The sequence below is a fragment of the Sebastes umbrosus genome, chromosome 10 (genome assembly GCF_015220745.1).
Source record: "Sebastes umbrosus isolate fSebUmb1 chromosome 10, fSebUmb1.pri, whole genome shotgun sequence".
Lineage (NCBI taxonomy): Eukaryota > Metazoa > Chordata > Actinopteri > Perciformes > Sebastidae > Sebastes > Sebastes umbrosus.
The window spans coordinates 20,447,394-20,468,390 of NC_051278.1; the positions used below are offsets into that span (position 1 = coordinate 20,447,394).

The 20,997-nt window shown below is 38.9% G+C and overlaps 2 protein-coding genes across 5 annotated transcripts in view; one reads left to right on the forward strand and one right to left on the reverse strand.

The window, feature by feature from the left end:
• Positions 1 to 208: 208 nt before the first annotated feature.
• Positions 209 to 9,896, reverse strand: LOC119495918 (SPARC-like protein 1). 2 transcript variants are annotated; one of them, XM_037782836.1, is made up of 9 exons: positions 9,629 to 9,896; positions 9,036 to 9,117; positions 7,245 to 7,317; positions 5,920 to 6,031; positions 5,551 to 5,669; positions 5,287 to 5,441; positions 3,035 to 3,147; positions 1,504 to 1,598; positions 209 to 503 (listed from the first exon to the last, which is right to left on the reverse strand). In XM_037782836.1, the coding sequence occupies exons 2-9, from the start codon at positions 9,096 to 9,098 to the stop codon at positions 448 to 450; spliced, it is 786 nt and encodes a 261-aa protein (XP_037638764.1). In that variant the 5' UTR covers positions 9,099 to 9,117; positions 9,629 to 9,896; the 3' UTR covers positions 209 to 447. The 2 variants fall into 2 exon arrangements, with proteins under 2 accessions (XP_037638764.1, XP_037638765.1); XM_037782837.1 differs by having other exon boundaries at positions 9,036 to 9,144.
• A 3,129-nt stretch (positions 9,897 to 13,025) lies between these two features.
• ccser2a (coiled-coil serine-rich protein 2a) overlaps positions 13,026 to 20,997 on the forward strand; it is a 67,554-nt gene continuing 59,582 nt past the window's right edge. Inside the window, exon 1 of one of the 3 annotated variants that reach the window (XM_037782770.1) lies at positions 13,026 to 13,649. The gene's annotated coding sequence lies outside the window, so the exon portion shown is untranslated. The remainder of the gene's footprint in view (positions 13,650 to 20,997) is intronic. The other 2 variants (XM_037782771.1, XM_037782769.1) reach the window with 2 other exon arrangements.

Consider the following 20,997-nt stretch of genomic DNA (forward strand, 5'->3'; position numbering starts at 1 on the left):
CATTATAAGCCCTTCTTTTCCCCCTTTATCTTTACTTCCCATCTAGTTTGTCATTCAGTGTACATCACGCTGTCTGTCTGCACTGCTGCCGTCCTCCCTTTTAATTGGCTATTCAAAGCATGCCAAGTCATTTGGTACTTGATACTGCCTATTGTCTTTTACAACACAAATGTACAAATGTCAGCAAATGTAATTAACAAGACTGGCGGTCAGTCCGTCCAGACATTTATTTACTCACATGAATGCACAGACAACCAGCAGACGTTCACATTTGATGAGGTTATAAATCACTGTGTTACGAGCTGCAATGTGAAACAGATGCGTGAGCAGTGTGGTAGAGATGCCATCCTGTAGCTTTTAAATCAGGTAACTGTGGTGACTTTGTCTTCAGCGAGTTCTTTACAGTACAAAAGACATGCGGGAAAGAGATCATAGCCGTTTTTCATGTCAAAGGTGGTTCTCTTTGATTGTTGGACACAGCTGACGGGAGCCCATTCTCATTGCTGTGGATAAAACAAATAAAACAACAAATCATTTTGGTTTGGAATGGCATGTGATATAATTGAGACAAATGATATATAAGTGTAGACAATTTGCTTTACTGACTTGGAAAAAGCATGTGTTTAACAAAAGATTTTTTTTTAAATTAATTCTGTTATGTTTCTTGTAGGTAATGTTCTTTAGTTGTCTATTTGAATCAACTCTGAATACTCAATGTTGAAATTTAAATACAATACAATTTATAGCACCGAAATATTTCTGGATATATCTGAATTCATGTGGTCAATAAAAGTTAATATAAAGTTTGTGCAAAAACTTAATTTCCAGTGAATATACATATTTTTAGGGTTCACAAATTCAGGTAGAAAATTCAAGTGCTCAATATTCAAAGTTATGTTGTATTTTTTTCAAATTCAAATTGTTCAAATTCAGTTCAATTTGGAGTCAAAAATGGCATGGAATCAAAATTCAAGTCATGTAAAAAAAAATGTGGGTCGCTTGTGTTTGAATCTGGATGTTCTAATCTGAATTTTGGTGTCTGACCAAATTCAGACCAACAGAGATCAAGCCTGAACCATTTTACTCATCTCGAGGAGTACTACTACTAGACCCTAATCATGTCATCAGGGTTCATTTCCCTGAAGTCAATGAAACTCAGGATGTCTGTGCCTCCACTGCAACTATTCTGACCATTCTTTTTTTTAAATCTACTTCTCAGAAGTCCACCAATTTTATGGACGTACAATACTAAATGTAATAAGTGTATAATAAATGTAATCCTCATCCAGGAAAATATTGTCGTAAGGAGAAAGTTCATGATTTAGACTTAATCCTGAAGTAAAACTTGAAAGCAAAATGAATGGAAGAACATGTCTCCCCTTAAGCTGGTTGATAAACTTTGCTCTTTTGCAATGTGCTTTAAGTAAGCTATAACCTTCATCAACATCCGTCTGTCACCATGAGGAATTACGGCAACATTGAGGCAAAAAAGTTGTGACTTACACATGAAATGGTAGAACCAGGCCTCGGAGTGATCCACCAGACAGGTCGTCCACTCTCGCAGGGTCACCTTCCTGTTCCTGTTACGGTCACATGACCTGCAAACACAGCACAGTATATAACACATGGTGACCTCAGAACACAGCATGTGTTCATGCACTTGTTACATGTACACACAACACGACAGATACACAAAGACATAGTGCGTTGGGGCTCTTCAACAGCTATTGTCTTTCAGTTCACCCTGCAGCGTCATCTCTGAAGGGTACTCCTTCAATTTGTGTTAATCCATGGGCAGCGGGAGACACAGTGGGTAATAAACATTATCATTGCTGGGAATGGCTTGACATTGACACAGCCAGCCCTTCTCCCACAAAACCTGTCACCGCATACTGACAGAGAAAAAGGGGGTTGGGTGGTAGTATGGATGGTAGAGAAAGAGGGGGAGAGATGGAAGGATGAAAGAATGAGTGAATATGAAGGAAGGATTGACAGAAAGAGAGGCAGAGGATCTGAAGATGAAAGTATAGGGAGCACGGAAGGGGGACAGAAGTGCTTCAACATGGAGGAGGAGGAGTAAGATGATGGAGAGATGGTGTGGTCATGAGATCGGAGGGGAGGAGGACACAGGAAGCGGGTGTTGGCATGGAGGATGAATGGATGGATGGCGTGCAGAGAGAACAGCATGGTGGGAGGTGCAACTTGGTCACAGAGCGGGGGCGAAATGCATCGCTGTGTGACATTTTTAACCCTTGGTGTTTCAGTAATTAGCTGGAAAGTAACATATTGCAAGAGACAGAAGGTTCACATTATGAGCCTTTGTGTGACATGGTGTGATGTTGATATGAACATGGTGAGCGACACAGCCCTCACGGTATTTACTCCTAAGTCTCCTCATGGTAAGTAGGATTTTACCTACTTATCAAATAGGCCATGTAATCATAGATGGTTTTCCACCCATGCTACTTTTATACCTGAAAATACATGCAACACTAAAAAATGAATCATAATAATCGTCATAATCATAGTTATTATATGTGAATGCTATGATGGTATGTGCTTGACATTTCAGGAAAAAAAAAACATGCCAATACTGAATTCATTTAAAGGGACCGTTTGTAACTTTTTAAGCGTATAAATGTACCGGGTCGGGACACATGCGCGCTCGCATATGCTTCAGCCAACAGGAAAAGCCAACACTAGGATCAGCAGTGATTCATGGAGAGACCTTCGTCTGGTCAGCTAACATTACTGACAAGCAGGTGAAATATAGAGTGATATTGTGCTTTTAGCTGACGTGTGTCGCCTCACTGTTTTGAGCGATGCTCGTTCATGTCTATGTAGAGCGAGCAAGCGTGATCCCGACGCTGACTTTCGTTGACTTCACGGCCACAGGTGTCGCTGTTAACAAACATTTCTGAAAGTTACAAATAGTCCCTTTAAATCTCAGTTGACTAAGTTAATCATCATATACTGTATTATCCAACAGGTACAATCTTGGAGGCAGCAATGTAGCGTTAGAGGTGGGACTGACTGAAAGAAAGGTGTAGCACAGTGCTCCAGTGGCATCCTCTTGTAACGCAGCTTCCTCAGGTCCCTGCGGCTCAACTTGCCATCGTTGTTCTTGTCCAGGATGGTAAATCTTTTCTAAAGAAAGAGAAGAAGAGAGATAAAAAAATAATTGTGGTTTGCACTGCTTATTTAATTTGTATGGCACTAAATGACATAAACATGCATTGTTAGCCATGCTTGCGACATTAGATGTCAAGATGGCAATGTTGGCCTGCAGCTATTCCCTATAGATAGGGAATGGGAATGTGACATCACCTGGAGGGTAAAAGAGTGCCATCTGCCAAAAGAACTGCTGAACTAACATACAACACTACACAGTGAATAAGATTCTAAAGACGAAATGTAGTATACGTATAATAGGGCTGTCAAAGTTAACGCAATAATAACGTGTTAACGCAAATATGTTTTTACGCCACTAATTTCTTTAACGCATTCACGTAATCAATCTTTCGGAGGGCTCAGTTATAAAGCTAGAGTGAAGATACTGGTATCATATTAAAACTAGAAAACCTAAGAAATCTATGGGTACCAACCGTGTCATTCTAGCTTGTCACCAAGGAGGTTAAATAACGCTCCAAACTAACACTAAATTTTGGCAAGGAAAAACTGGCATGGCCATTTTTTAAAGGGGTCCCTTGACCTCTGACCTCCAGATATGTGAATGAAAATGGGTTCTATGGGTACCCATGAGTTTCCCCTTTACAGACATGCCCACTTTATGATAATCACATGCAGTGTCATAGTCATAGTCATAGTCAAGTCAGAACACTGACACACTGACAGCTGTAGTTGCCTTTTTGGGCTGCAGTTTGCCATGTTATGATTTGAGCATATTTTCTTATGCTAAATGCAGTACCTGTGAGGGTTTCTGTACAATATTTGTCATTGTTTTGTGTTGGCCTCCAAAGATTTACATATTTTTGAACTGCTGACAGGTGTTCACTGACGCCAAAACACATCAGCGACTGTAATGGGTGGCAAACTCTCAAGGTCCTCCTAATTTGTAAGGATCAATATCATTAAACAACTTCAATTTTGTAATATATCGACCCCTTGCCTCTGTCAACTTCTCTTTACATGGGCATTTGTCTTTCGCACGTACTTTATACATTTCTGTCGATGAACGATTGACAGATAATGACAGCTACCGTACGCTACCCCCAACAATGGCGTTGCCGCCCCAGAATGCTCTGTGATTCCCATTCCTTTTTGCCATGAAATTTGGTACCGACATTCAAGGTCTTCAGAGGATTAATCCCAATTAATTTGGTGATCCCTTGACTTTTCATGTAATGACACCACTGGGTCAAATACTAAAGCTCATGACATTCCCATTGGCTGTACTTTGTGTTTAGGCCTATAGCCTATACTGCTAATTAGCAAATGTTAGTTTAGTTTATCAGGATGAACAGTAACAAGACTGGCAAAGTCCTAATAAATCCAGATCTTTAAACTTACCAGTCTAAAGCTGACTGTCAGTAAGTGCTTCAATTTAAAAATAATGAACTTGCTGTGTGCAATCACATCAGAGTTTTATTGGCCCACTTGTTTTATTGGTGCAAATGGTCCCCATCTGTAGATATACACTTTTTAAGGATACAGCACAGTTTTATAATTTATAGAAAATGATTCCCACTTTGAGAATCACTGTCAAAAGTATATCACTTTTCAGATCATCAAAATAATGCATTCGTTTTCTTTTAATTCATCTGAGGTCATGAGGTTAAGGTGGCTGGCGGAAGAATATTAAGTTATCCCTCCATTCAACATCTTATTGAATAATTTAGTGATTATTGACCAAACCCTATTTATACATGACGTTCTTGAGAGCCTGTGTCTCATTCTGTGGAGTACCACACCACAAGCAACACAAGAACTTGCCACTTAGAGCTACAGTAGGTTGTTAGCATCGATTTCTCACTGGACAATGCATGAAGCACAGTTTGTATGTTGGAACGACGGCGGTGTCTGGTGTCAAAAACAACTTTGTGTTCAGTGTTAGGTTACGCTGGGAGTGAAAGGGATCCCTTGGTATATTCTTCTTCCGGCTATAGTTTCTTTGGTATTACATTTTTGCTGTGGACATTGATTTCATTGCATCATCATAAATCATGTTTAGTACTCTACAATCATTTTCTCCTTCTGTTGCAGACTTTTGGTGTCTGTCAGTCTGCTGCTTATAGGTTCACTTTAAACATGTATAATTTCAGTTACCTGTGCTAGTTGTGTCCTCTGGGTGTGGCTGAGGCAGCTCTGGGGCGGAGCAGCAGGTGCATAGGACTCCCCCATACGACTCAGGAGCAGAAACCAGTCCAGGAGACGATATGGAAACTGGCTTAACTCCTCCTCGGTGCATTCAGCCTTGGGGACTGATCAAGAGGGATAACAGAGCTACTTTGGCAGGCTGTTATACACAGTGGAAATTGTTTGTAATATCTAATACTGTGTGTGTGTGTGTGTGTGTGTGTGTGTGTTTACCCAGACAAGGTCCTGTGTGAGCCAGCCCTGTGCGGCGTCTTTTTCTGCAGGCTTCTTTATGCAGCAAACACTCATTCCCATAGGTCTTTCCCAGAACACTGCACACTGGTGCCCTCTGCCTGATCGCACGAGCCGGTGCCCAAAAGCAAAACTTTATGTGAGGCTGGATCATACAATGTGCACATGTGTACTTTATGATTTCATATCAAAATCTACAACTTTTTTCGTTTTTATGAGAATCATTAACAAATTGAAACAGTGAATAAGCAACTTTACATAAATATAAAGGATACATTTTCTGTCACAAACAGAAAATGATCAAAATCCCAAATAGACTGTCACTTGGTTTAAATACCATGAGGTGTTTACCTTGGACAGAACTGAGGACACACACACTTGGGGACGAGGACTCCATTTTCCCGAACTACCTGGCACCAAGATCCAACTGGACTGTGGCATTTCAGCAGCTCACAAAGCTTTTCTGAAACACGAGGAAACATTGTTGTTACTACATCATTTTTTTCTGTTTCCAAGTTTAACATCTGTGCTTTCTTTGACTGATTACAGGCCTGCTCCTATGACCACTTATTTATCTTTCAGCGCTGATTAAAGGTGTTTTGGATGAGAGCATCATATAAAAGGTCTTGTAAGAGTCTTTGTAAGATAATGAAATGTCACAGAGTGGTGGATGAACAAACAAAGTGACTTAGGAGAAGGAAAAGTAAAGCAAATGAATAATGGCAGTACAATAAATGATGTGACAATCACCTGATTTGTCTGCTCTGAAGTTGCCAAAATGAGATTTGCTCGTATAACTAAAATCATAACACTTGTATCTGTATCTAACTGGATAATTTATACAAAAGTCTGCAAATAAAACTATTTAAAATGATATATATTTTTGGATACTCAGTAGCAAAATCTAACGAAATGTTCAATCCATATTTGTTGGCATTTAGCCTTTGAAGAACAACATGTTCACTGCAGTCAAAAACCTATTTGGGGAGGCCGGCCCCTATATTAACGGGGCAGTCTAGCAGCCATCTAACAAATAAATTAAATTGTATTTAAGCACAATAACCAAAAATCAATTTTGGTTCCAACGCTATAGTAAATTAATGAAGTCGTTACCAAAAGAAAGATCATATTATGTATCTGCATTCACTTGGCGAATCTGTCAAGACGTCATCACTTTATTTATGTTGATGAAAATGACAAGTTATATTGATTAAAGAAAGCTGATTTAATAAAAAAAAGACCAACTCATTTAATACACTGAATCACTTTATTCAAATAGAGGATTTTGTTTGGGGATTTGTAATTATTTTAGGGTGATGGCGCTGGGGGGCTCAGCTTTTCTTAGCTACAAGTAGGGGGGGGGGGCTTCAAGGAAAATAGGTTGGGAACCACTGGTACAGATCATTGTCTGCTCATTCCTTTCATTATGAATACTACTTGTCTTGTACTTTCTGGACTCTGGACTGTCCTTGCCAGTTTTAGAGCTATGTAAACAATTTTAAACATATTTTTCATCACTAGATGCAGCCCATGATGCTCTTCTTTTCTTTTGCACCTTTTTTTGGACTTAAGAAAGAGAGCAAATAACCTTAAACAGAACTTACTCTGTCTATAAGAGATATGTAACTGACATGCAGCCAGAAAATGGCACCCCTCTACTGTACTTTATGTCTTACCTGGCTCTACTCTGCCAATATACGGTCTCAGTCTCTCCTCAGCTTGTCTCTGTCTGCGCTGGGCTTTGCCTCCCTGACACATACACACACACACACACACACACGCACACACATGGACACGGACACAGTTTTCCTACTGTATCATGTTAGGCAGAGCTGAAAGGATGAAAGGATCCTTTGTTTTTCTTCTCATGTCATTCCACAGACATGCACTTAACTCTACATTATAAACGTGTCTGTCATTGTAAACCGACTCTCTTTGACTTCATCATGAGCCAAAAATGATACGTCCTCACATGACAATAATTTCTGTTTTCATCAGTGTGATGCATCACAGGTGAAGAGGCGAATTATCTAATCTAAATTATCAAAACATTTCAACTTCTTGCGGTCAGTGTAATGTAAATGATGATGAAAAAAAAAAACATCAAATGAAAACCACAATGTAACTGGCATGCATTCTAGATCACATCCATCTCTCTTCATACGCCCCAAATCCAAACTTATATTTCTAGAAACTTTGTAGTTGGTGCCAGGTCCACATCTGCCCCCAAAGTCCTCCCAGATGAGATGGGAAACAGGTGCAATGCTGACCCAAAATACTGAAGCCACACTTCCATAGCTCATCTTTGCAAAAAATCACAAAACATTCCTGATGAGTGGAAAAACAAACAGGTGACGGAACACTAAATGTCTTACAAAGTATCCATGAATCCATCTTTTACCATTTGTTTACAGCTGGAATCCATTGGTACCAACCATGTCATGTTAGCTTGTCGGAAGGAGGCTAAATAACGCTCCAAAGTTAAGCTAAATTTTGGAGAGGAAAAACTGGCATGGCCATTTTCAAAGGGGTCCCTTGACCTCTGACCTCAAGATATGTGAATGAAAACAGGTTTTATTGGTACCCATTTAGTTTCCCTTTTACAGACATGTCCACTTTATGCTACTCCCATGCAGTTTTAGGTAAAAACCATGCAGTTTTTTGCAACCCCAAAATTGCTGCAACAACTTATGAGACATAATAGAGCATGGGCTAAGCCCTTATACACAATTTATATATATAACTGACCTGCTATAAACAATAACAGGTTATTTAAACAGGTTTAATAACCAGATTTCTCTATAAAGTCATGTTGTTACACACTCCATAAGGGTAGGTGGCGGTTTGTATCTTTAACGTTGGTAGTCTGCCAGTAAAACCAAAGGAGAAGAGGTAGGTAGTGAATTTCATGATGCCATAGATTAAAAACAAATAAGTTGAAACGTTGGCAAATAAAATTGCTGAATGTTCTGACAGAGAACGGGGTCAAATGTTGGGTCATATTGGTTGTTTTTACCATAGATATAGGTTATAAAGGCATAACATTAAATGAAAAATGTTTATCAACAGGAGAATAAATATTTGAAAGCAATACAGACTGAGAGCCTTGGGCTACTGCATTATATCCCATTATATTTTGTATTGTCACCTGGCGCCTGAATTTTGTTTTCCTTTACATAAATAAAGACATTTCCACCTTATTTGATGCAGAAAAGGCAGAAATTGGTGCATGAAAACTCACCAGAATGCAGGAAATTAAGTGTTTCATGCTCAAACTGTCCTGGGGGAGGACACCCATGACCCCCCCACTTAATATGTGTCCCCCTCAATGTTAAAACGAAACCTACGGCTTTGACTGCACACATGTCACATTCTCATTGTAGGGGCTGAGCCCCCCTAAAGGTCTGATCCTAGAATCGTCCCTGTAAGCACATTTAGACAGAAGCCACAGACAGCGTTAGACTCACCGTGGTTGTACAAGTGTGAAGACTCAGGAGAAGAAACAGGGCAAAGGTCAAGCTCAGGTTCATGGCTGAAACATCCAGTGGGCTACAAGAGGGGAAATGACAAATGTTCCTGCAGGAGGAAAATATTGGTCTAATTCACAGCGATCATGCAGCCGTGGTTACTATCTCTGTAGAACACATATGAGAGTAAAACAGAGACATTATACATATTTGTATCTATTTCCAGCAGCATCACCCCTCCACCTTTACATTTCTTGATATCAATTACATTTTGAGTTCAAATCTAAGAAATAAATAGTGCTGAAGAACGATCAGTTTACTCAGATAATGCTCCGTTAATAGATGCATTTTTCTTTTTCTTTCCTCTGTGGTGTCAATTACCGACTATTACTCTATTTCCAGTCATTCCGATAATGCAGCGGGGAAACAATGCAGCTCATTGAGACTCAAGAAAACAATAATTTTCCATCACAGAGGAAACAGAGGGTTGAATTACACTGAGAGGACATTCAGGATTTCAGTTGAGGAAGTTATTATAGTCTAACAAGTCATTCTCTATCCTCCTGGCTGCTGGAAAAAAAAAAAGATCTTACCTGGGCCTCTGTCTTTCTTCTGTTGTTATTCCCTTGTTCGTGTTCTCCTTCTTTTCCTTGTTGCCTGATACCTGTGTCTCTCCGTCTCACCGGCTCCTGTGAGGGTGTATTCTTTTTTACATTCCTCTTCAGCAGTCTTTACGTTTTCTGTTCATTTGATCCATCTATTTTAACATTCTTGCCTCATCTAACCCCTCCTCTCTGCTCTGTCTGACTTTCTTCCCTTCACATTAGCTCCTTGTTGACTGGAGTTGAGAAAGTGCACAAGTATCTGAAGTGTTGTTGCTGAGATATGGGGGGAAAGTACAGGAGAGCTGAACTTATACTGAAAGAGAGAGGGTTAGTTTTTGGGGAAGTAGGGTGGTTTTCATTGAAGTTGGCACTTGTCCACAGAAAGATTTACAAGCCAGAGAGAGCATATGGCCACACTTCTTCTTCTTCTTCTTCTCTCTGTCCTTCTCACATTAAAATTCCCTTCATATTTCAGACACATGCAAACACACGCACAGGTAAAAGAGAATGAATGTGTTTGAAGGACACCACTGTCAACAGCAATAAAAGGGAAAAGGCTGCTCTCTAGTGGTTATGTTGATCAATAACAGTCTCACTGTATGACAAATTCTGTAAAATCACAACCTGTATTTTAAAGTTATGCGTCAGTCTGTTGTTGTTGTTTTTTTCTCCTTGAAGGAAGGCCATAATTTTGTGAACACTTTTAGCTTTAAAGTTGTTTTTTTGACTCAGTTTCCTCTTAAAATATTTAATGAAACCATGCTTTAAACATTTTCCCTAAGTAAGCTCCCCTCACGGAAGAAACATTGAATATTAAATTGAGGAGAAAACATGAAACAAAAAAACATGAATTAGTAAAACATAAAAAAATTATATAACAAATATATCCTTGAAAAGTACAGTGTTGGTAAAGCAGCAGCGGGTTTATGTTGTAATTTAAGAAAGCTTAGGCTTAAGCTTTAAACTTTATTATATTCGTCATATATATACAGGTACATACATGAAATTTGACCTCTGCATTTAACCCGTCTTAAGCATTTAGGAGCAGTGGGCTGCTGTGAAGCACCCGAGGAGCAACTTGGGGTTCAGTGTCTCGCTCAAGGACACTTAGACATGCAGCCAGTAGGAGCCGGGGATCAAACCACCAACCTTGTGGTTAAACCGCTCTACCCACTGAGCTACAGCCGCCCCCAACGGTGCAATGCGAGCAACTGACCTATCTTCAGGGGCCTTAAAGGTCCCATTGTCAGTTTATATAAGATGGTTTGTGGTAATTTCAGTAATTGCATATTTTTTTTGGGAACATACATCACCAGATCACAATATCAAACAAAATGATAGCATTTTGTTATATCTCCTGCCTTGATCACCCGTCAGAAATGACCACAACAGGGGGGGCAATCGGGGCCCAGATCTAATGTTTTACAGGGGGCCCCGTGGGATGATCCATCCCCGAATTTAGGGACATTTTAGGCAGATTATACAGGAATGTTTGATTATATTACACTATTTTTTTAAATTATTATTGGATTATTGTGTACTTGCATTAATGTGTACGTTAATCACGTTAATGTACAAGGGATCAATAAAGTCTTATCTTATCTTAACCTATAATAATATATTTTGTTGATATGGAATTCTTTTTTTTACCCAGTTACTAGTTACTTTCCAGATTCAGATTAATAATACAAAATATAATCAACAAATACATGTACATTCTGATATTATTATACCAATAAGCCTTTAAGTGATAAAGACATGCAATTAATGCATCAATAATTATACTGTAATTCATTGATAGGCCTATACTATATACTGAAATGGGCCATTCTGCATAAAGTAAAGTACTTTTTGCTATATTTTGATGCTAATACAATTTTAAATGCAGGACTTTTACTTGTAACAGAGTATTTCTGCACAGTGGTCTTGCTATTTATTATTATTTTTTTTTACTAAAGTAAAAGATCTGAGTAGCCTACTTCTTCCACCACTGGTGCTTTGTGATCATATAGGCATACTTGTGCACACTGTTGTGGAGTTTGTGGTCTTTTTTAATTGAAAAACATTGAAATGTACAAACATTGCAGACATTTACTCAACATAATGTTATAAATTAGAAATAAATAATAGAAATAATAGTGATCATTTAAAATTAAATTAAATAAACTTCTAAAATATAATTTTATAAGAAAGAAAAAAAGCATACATTATTCCTCTTCAAATAGTTTATTATGTTGTGTCTTTTTTATCATAATTTTTTTTTTTACCTTTATTTAAGTCAAACATTTACAATTTGTTTTGTTGACAATGTAACAACATATAGAACATTTGTTTAAACTTACAATTAAAATAGAAGTACATAAATTACAAACAGTCATACCAATTCAGTTTAAGTTAAAAATAAAAATGAATAACATCAGAATGAATTATAAATAATATTATTATTAATAATAATGTGTTGTGATGTTATATGCATCATATTATATTAATTTGATAACTTAAATGTCTTAGTGTTTTTAACATTGGGTAAGATGGTGCTGTATTATATATATAATTAATTAATAAAGTGCAGGAAAGTTGGCTTGGTTCCTGACCATTTTTTCTTATGAATATAAAAAATAATTTTTTTAGAAAAGTTGTAAATAATTGTATGATATGCATGTAGCATGTTATTTTCAATACTTCTTCTGACAAACTCTTACAAAAGAGTAATTACATATACGTTTCATAATGCCAGAGTTTATGTTATATGCATCATATTATATTAATTGAATAACTTAAATGTCTTAGTGTTTTTAACATTGGTTAAGATGGTGCTGTAATATATATAATTCATTAATAAAGTGCAGGAAAGTTGGCACCATTTTTTCTAATGAATGTAGATTTTTTTTTTAGAAAACATTATAAATAAGTGTATGATTTTCAATACTTCTCCTGACAAACTCTTACAAAAGAGTAATTTAAAATTAAATTAGATAAACCTCTAAAATATAATTTTATAAAAAAGAAAAAAAGCATACATTATTCCTCATCAAATAAATCATAAACGTGGTTAAAGAGGTGCTGTATTATATATAACTCATTAATAAAGTGCAGGAAAGTTGGCTTATGGTTCCTGACCATTTTTTCTTATGAATATAGATTTTTTTTTTTAGAAAAATTATAAATAATTGTATGATGTGCATGTAGCATGTTATTTTCAATACTTCTTCTGACAAACTCTTACAAAAAGAGTAAATGTACTATTACTGTCATGATTTGCTGTGCACGCGTCATCATTATAGTCTGACGTCACATCATCCAAACATAGTAGCATGTAGCATTTAGCAGCGTCACTCTTTGAGACCCAGGTGACATCTGTAGACGCTCCGCCCAGCTGGAAGCGACGCTGTCAGAGATATGATGACCTGCTGTGGGAAGTCCGTCTGGCACCGTGTGGTGAGGTCTTCTGCTGCTGTGGTTAGTTCATTTACAACACTAGAAGAACTGTTTTCTATGAGGATTTTTTACAGCAGTTTTGTTTACGTCTTCACTTCGGCTTTACGGACCGTGGTAACGATCTAATACATCCATGGTAACGGTCGCTATTCATCAGTTGGTCGTTGTTGCCACGGTTGACAGTTAGTTCAGCGATACAGTAGTAGCTTCGGGCTATTTTAACCTTTTTAAAGTGTTGTTACTTCATGGAAATGCGAGGAAATTCACAACATATTGTGTGTTTATTTTCCAGTCAGCTCGTCTTAAGTGTACAGGACTCAACATACAGACTTGATACTAGTATATATCAAGCTAAAAAGCTGTTCGTTTAACTTGTGTAGTGACTATGTGGCTAGCTCTCACTTCATCAGTGAATCATGACGTCATGAGAGACAGTTTTAACAGAAAGTGAAAGACCAACAACTTCTACTTTACAACATGTTATTCACAAGACAACGAACAAGTGGACAGACTGTTTGCGGACCCATCGCTGAGAGGCTGCAAACATGCTTTTAACGGCATAATAACTCTGGTAAGTGCAATCATATTGTAAATAAGATAAGATAAGATAAGATAAGATAAGATATTCCTTTATTAGTCCCACAGTGGGGGAATTTGCAGTGTACAGCAGCAAAGGGGATAGTGCAAAAAAACAAGATGCATCAGCTAACACATTTAAAAAAAAGAGCTAAACAAAGTGTAACAAAATATGAACCATTTAAATAGAAGGAAGTATAAAAATAGGAGCAGTATATACAGTATTGACAATAAACAGACTATTAACACAATTGCACAAGTGGAAAATGATATTGCACAGTGAGAATGAAATGAATGAATGAATGAATGAATGAATGAATTCCACCTGCAAATATCAGGTTATTGTCAGTTTTTTGGTGTGTAAACCAGAGTGCAGAACTCCTGTTATGATTGTGAAATGATGGGGAAACAATTAAACGTACTCTGTTGGCAATATTTGCTGCCTTTATGTAATAATGCATCTCCTTATTTGTCTTATCGGGAAGATGGTAGCTATGTATATATATTTTTTTAATTAAACTGATGAAGAGAAGCAGCAGATAACCTTTTATGAGGTTCTATTTATCAGTGAAGCAGAAGAGGCCATGTTTTCTACAGTCACAGCGTCACCCCCCACAGTCATAATAACATGCCCTGGAAAGAGTTACTCTACCATGACTGAGGATGACCAGGCCTTTATGTAATATAAGCATATTCAAAGTTACTTATTATATAACAAACTATAGCAGAAATTGTGCACACTGGTCTCACAGTGTAGATACAGTGAAACATTTTGGAGTATTTATTTATTTTTTATTAGTTTTACCTTTATTTAGAACCAATTCTCATTTGAAATGACGACCCGGCCAAGAGGCAGCGACAGAAGGCAAGGCGATACAAGACATTAAACATAGAACATAAATACAACCAAACATTAGACAAAAATAAACAGGGATGCACCGATACTGATATCCGATTGGATATCGGGCCGATACTGACTTAAATGGTTGGATTGGGTATTGGTGACAATGGGGCCGATCTATTCAATTAAATTTTATGTTTATACACTAGACACATTATATACTGTAATATTAATCCTGTTTAAGTTTTGACCAATTTTTTGCTGCATTAAAAAGGTTTACACTGTTAATTTTTAAGATTTTTTAACAAATTGCTGGTGTGTGATTTATTATTTTAATAATCAAGAATAATTCAGTAAATGTATCTAAATCTATGTATTTATTGGTCATATTTTGTTTTACAAAGGTAGGAAAGCAATATTTAAGTCAAGCCAGATGTTGCCTTACACATAAAAGAATAATCCAAGTCACTTCCACACAGTGAGGCATACAGTTTATTAATTAAAGGTATCTGATCAGTACTCAGTATTGGCCGATACCCAAAGCCCAGGTATCGTTATCAGTATCGGGACTGATAAAGTCAGATTGGTGCATCCCTAAAAATAAAACATCGATATATACAGTATATACAAATATATACTGTATATATATATATATATATATATATACAGTATATAGGTGCTGGAACTTAAATTGCTACTGTTAAGTTAAGTTACTGTTAGAAATAGTGAGTAGTGAGCGGAGATATGAGGGGTTTTACCAATGACAGTCTTATAAATGAACTGATTCCAGTGGATCTGACGCCTGGTATGGAGTGATGGCCAGTTGACCAGTATTTCTTGCTTGACAAGTGTCTCACCATGTCACACAGTCTCTCTCTGTAAGTCTCAATACTTAATTCTTGAGGGCAACTCAGTCTTGTTTGAGATACACCACCGAAACCGTGTGTTCCTCATGCACATGTCAGGTTTAAAGGGTAACTTAAGATGACTCATGATTAGCCTTCATGACAGGAGTTCAAATTTAACCAGGGTTTTTATACCATGCAGTGCAGTCTCACATATTCATATTTTTATACCGCAACTGAAGTTGCTGTCAGTCAGGTCTCATAACTATCTGTGTCTGTGCCATTTTAAGCCGTGATCTATTACAGGTCAGACACTGCGAAAGCGCCATGGCATCAATGTGCCGACACACATTAGTATAAGGCATGACTAATTGCCCCTTAGTGAGATGGACACTCCTCTGGTGTGCTCAGTGTTTGGGTGGGGTTGCGTTTACACACACACACACACACACGCACACACACACGCATGCAAATCCATGTGTGTGTTTCTCAGGCACCTGTTGGCATAGGTCCTGGAGCGCCAACTTGGCTGAGGGTGTGTTTACAATCTAATTCCCCCCCTAACAACAGCTGAATGTCTCCACTATGCACCTGCCTGCTAAAGACCCCCCAAATTGCAGTTCAACATGTGAGGGTTTTCCCAGACAGTGTCTCTGTTGTCTGCCTGTCTACATGTGTGCCCTAACCGTCAGCGTCTAGCTATGTGTGAAGATACACATTATACACATTACCCTGTGCATAGTAGTCATTCCAAGACACTGCAATTTCCCTTAAGGGCGACCTCGAGGCCAATGGATAAGATGTTAAAGTGTGAATGCATGATGCTAAAAGCGACTACTTAGAGCACTGAGAAGTGTTGAGTCATTTGTATGGCATTGCGAGAAATCACAGACTGAGGGAGTCAGCATAGATCAAGGTGAGGCGTTAAACAACCTTTCAGACATGAGCTGTTGGTGTTGTATTTACTGTATGCACCAAAGAGCCGCACCTCCGCACGCCGGCCACAGCGCACCGGAGGACGGATACACATATTGTCGTGGTCCGGCGTTTGAAATGGAGTTTCGGGACGTTTTGGAGTTGCACCGTCCACCACTACCGGCCGCTCTCGCCTCAGATCCCAGCACTGACACCGCACCGGGCCGCACAGTGATTAGTTTATTTCTCTACCGGGACTTTTCTCTCGTTTCCTCTTGAGCTGAAAGTTGTGCGTAAACCTCCAAAACAGCATTGACTGCTTTCTGTTAATCTATCTCCAGCTGGAGACGGTAAAGAAGAGAGCGAGTGAGAAAGACCGACAGTGTGTTGTGCTAATTCTGCCGTTGGGATTTCGTGTAATTCACTGCGTTAATTGCACCCGTTCACCGCACACACAAATCCCATGGTGAAAATAAACACACTAAAGTAAGGTGGTGTAAACTAAAAATTAAATGCCCGGAGATTAGGTCATTCAGGATAATACATTGTGCTCATAATTTAGTTTTGAGTATGTTTATGTGTGTTGTTGTGTAGTTTGTTTGTATGCATTGTGGTGTTGTGCTCAGAGCCTTGCAACTGGCTTTGACTTTGACTTTTCTCTGATCCTCATTACCCTCTCCGCTCTCTGTATGAGGCCTATCATTAGAGCTATACATAGCCACGCTTATCAGTTCCCTCGGTAAGACCACAGATGTTTAAGTGCTTGGAATAGCTCAGTGTGTAGCAGAGTGTAGACACGCAGGATCTCAGATGTACTGACACAGGGTCAGAAACTGACAGGCGCTTTGGGCAGAAATGCCCTTAAAAGATCAGGAAATGCCCTTCAAATAAAATAAAAGACTGTAATAGAAATTGTAAAGGCAGCAATGAAAAATACTGACCTAAACTACAGCATCAATGGGTCAATATAGGGAAAAGACAGTGAAAGATGGCATGGTTGAGGGAAAAAAAGGCCGAAGAGTGACATTGAACGGCGAGTTCACACCAGAACAGTGGCGAAGTGTGGCATGTGGCAAACTGCCACGCAATGTCTATGAAAAGCTGCGGCGGCGGCTCCCAAGCTCAGCGAGCCGCGGCCGTTTGATTCTGCGGCGAAGTGCAGCCAAACAAAAATTGAGAAAAGTCTAACTTTTAGCAGCAAAGTGCGGTCAGAGAGGACCCGCAGCCAATCAGTAAATAGATCCCGTGACTCCTTTTACATGTTGACCTATGTTTCAAAAGAATTCTTCCCACCTGAAATACATGAATACTGCCTGTAGAAAAATTTAATTATTGCCGCGAGCCGCACTTTGCCGCTGCCTGGTCTCAATTTGGTGTAAATGCTTTGACATTAAACATTTTATTAAATGTTTTTTATTGAGAGTGATAAATTTACAATCTCTTCATTTGCACTGTGATATTGGCACACTGTTTAACTGTTGTATTATATAGAACTGTAGGTTATATACAATTGATGTTTTCTGTACAGAAAGCAGCACTTTTATATAGAATGGGTTGAGTGTTTTTCCCTGTGTATGAGTCCCTCTGTTCTTCTGCTCCAAATAGTGTGTTTGCACAGGTGTTGTTATGAACACAATGCAGGGTGGTAGCAGCAGATGTGTGTCATTATTGTCTTGTTGCTGACATTTATTGTCAAGACATGAGCAGTTGCTGAAATCTTTGACTCAAAATTGAATAAACCTGTTTCACACACTTGCTATAATAGGAAACTCACAGGTGTTAGTAATAATATTAACAGTCATCAGCTTTGTTAGAGAATAATAAGGATCGTGTTATTATGATTATCAACCACACAAGATGTGTTTCACAGATGTGTGTCACAACATGAGACTAATAGGCTACAATCTTTCGTTAAATTGTACAATTATACAGACAATTTGTATTTTCTACAATACGTGGTGTTTGCTGTGAAAAACTAAGAGCCAATCAGCTCCTTGATCAGGCGACAGCCAGGTGTGTCCCATCATTCCCTGGTCTTGCAGTCGGTGGAGAGCAGCTACGGCACCTGGCTCTAAAAACTGCAGCCGCCTCGATGAGGTTATCGTTGCCCACATTTGCATGATGTCAGGGCAAGTCCGGATCAAGTCGGTCACAAATCTAACCGGCGTGCATTGAGCGGCGATCGCCGATGATGGATGTTGCTCATCTCAAACGAGCTAATAACGTGCATCATTTAAAGCTCCTACATACCAGTGGTACACCCTCACAGGTGTTGATAGTACTTTATATGATGTTTGAACCGCATGCTGTTCCTATATTGAGGTCAAATTCAGAAGCATGGCAGTATGCTCCTCACCAGAGGTCTGCACTTGTCAGCATGTCAGCTGCCATTGTGGCTCATATCAATGTGACAGATAAACGAAGCATGTCACCCAGTCCTTCTGTGTCTTATTAGCTTCATGTAATGTGACTGCATTGAGCTTGAACTACACCAGATCGCATGGTTCGCTCCCCTTAAAACCTTTACATCCCGTACAATAATCCCTCAAAGCTTTGAGTCATGTGATATTATAGAGTCTTTACTGTATGTCCTTGGGATCAGGCATTGGACAACTAATGCCTACCATACATTAGAAGACTTTTAAAAGACTGTAAGTCTGATACCCTCTCACAGCTGGGGCTGCAGCTTTTTTCCTTCTCCACTCTATCATGGTATAAATGGGAGGACGCGTCAAAGAGGCACTCTTGTTCACTCCACAACTCCACCAGTTTCTCCATGTTTACTTTCTAATCCATTTACTGCTTCCCGTTTGGTGCTGGAGAGAGCGCATCTATTGGTTGTTGACAATGTCCACGTCATTGAACTTACAATAATAATAATAAACTTGTTTGATTTTATCAGAATGACGTGAAAAAGACTGACTTAAGACAGCTTGAACCGAGTTTTATGATCACAGGAGCGCGCCGCAACTCTAGCAAAAACTCTCGTGGTTTTATTCTGACATTGGAAATATGTCTGCGAGAGTGAAATCACTTGAAAAGTCGTCTTGTGTAAGGTCGGCATAATGTGCTGCAGATTGTGAGCTGCTCACTCTCAGTCACAGTATGTGACCTGCTGCAGTCCGCATGCATCTGTTCAAAATAGATGTTTTTCTCAGACATGATGGCTTGTTTCCAGAGCACTGCCAAGCTAATAAAACATTCTGTTCTCGTGTTACTGTACCAGTTTCATTTTGGCACATTGCCCCTTTTTAGCCACTCAGTACTGCCATATCATTGTCACTCCTAAACTTCTATTTCACCCAAGATAACAGAGCCATTACTCATGTCCTGTTCAAAGGCAAGAATCCTGTCCTGAATGTCTAAGGGGTTACCTGCACAGACATATTCAAATGCTGTGTTTGCATGGCAGGCTCAACTGCAGCATCCAACAGCACCATATAATGGACTTCATTGTTCTACGGTGCCTTTCTGTGCTCAAAGCAATTTACACAGCAGGGTTTATCTGGCCACAACCAATGAGTATTCAGCCAGTTTATCTCCCGAGGTGAATAGAAAGGTTACTCCATTGTATCAGACACTCTTTTGGATGGGTTCCCCTCTAGTTTCATCAGTTGACCTAATAGCTCTAATCCCTGTGAAAAATTGGACACCAAGGTATGGACTTTGGTGGATGTTAACCACGAGTTGTGACCTTATTTGATGTGAGAATGCCTTATTCTCCCTAGCCTCACATGAGACTGTTTGCTAGTTACTGTACAAACATGTGCTGCTTAAGAAAGAGATTGGGGGAAGCGTTTGTTAAGAGAATTCAGCCTGATGGAATGAGTGGAAAGGAAGGAGGCACAGGAAAAGAGGGAAGTTTTGGCAGAGAGGAAGTAGCAGTGTATTGTCCATTCACAGAGGATAAATCCAGCAGGAACATGATCTATTAAAAGCTTATTATTCAGGCTAGACTATGTTTCATATTCAGGGCCTTAACATTAGGTTCATTCTCTGAAAGCCACATCTCTCACCTCTCATGACAGGCCTGTGTTTTGCATTGTATCTTGTGGCGATAAGGAATGAGTCAGAGTTGGCATAAATGCCCAATAAACGGCACAGCGGGCTGATAAGCTGGAGATATTTCAGATGAACTCACATGTCAGTGTGGAGAAAAGCCGTTGGCACAGCAGACAAATGGATGTCATTGTTGTGGTATCAAAGAAAAGCTCGGGGGAAGGCAGGCGGTTGCTGAACTGGTTGTAAACTCTGCATGTGACCCCGAGTCCTAGTTGCTATGTAAATGTTGTGGTGTGTGGTTCTGCTCAAGAATCATGTGAGAAAGCATGCTTATAAAGGATTTATCTTTCACTTAAGGGGCTGAGATAGCGGTGCATAATCCTATGCATGCGCCTCTACTTCAGTTAAAAGTGATATTATGCTTCATATAAATGTTGTCATGCTTTCTGGGTTCATTTAGTGTTCATGTTCTCATCAAAGCTTTGAAGCAGACTATTTCCATATCAGATTTGATATCATAAAGAGAAATTAACTATCTCAGTTAATAACAGATCATAAAATATGCTTTCACACCAGCATGACTTACTTCCCGTGTGCTGCCAATATACATTTCAGTAGATGTTTTCCATAGATGTTTTCAGCTCATCATTAAATTTTGCTATAAATTCTGTGCTGCAGATTTATTAAAATTCTGCAATATAAAAATGTATTAAAATGATCTCACACATCCACTTGGCCAG

Coding starts and splice junctions, on each gene's coding strand:
- LOC119495918 (XM_037782836.1), bottom strand. CDS start 9,098: ATGAACCTGAGCTTGACCTTTGCCCTGTTTCTTCTCCTGAGTCTTCAC. Junction 5,670..5,919: donor TGTCCTCAGTTCTGTCCAAG/GTAAACACCTCA, acceptor TCGTGCGATCAG/GCAGAGGGCACCAGTGTGCA. Junction 504..1,503: donor CTGGTTCTACCATTTCATGT/GTAAGTCACAAC, acceptor TTTTATCCACAG/CAATGAGAATGGGCTCCCGT.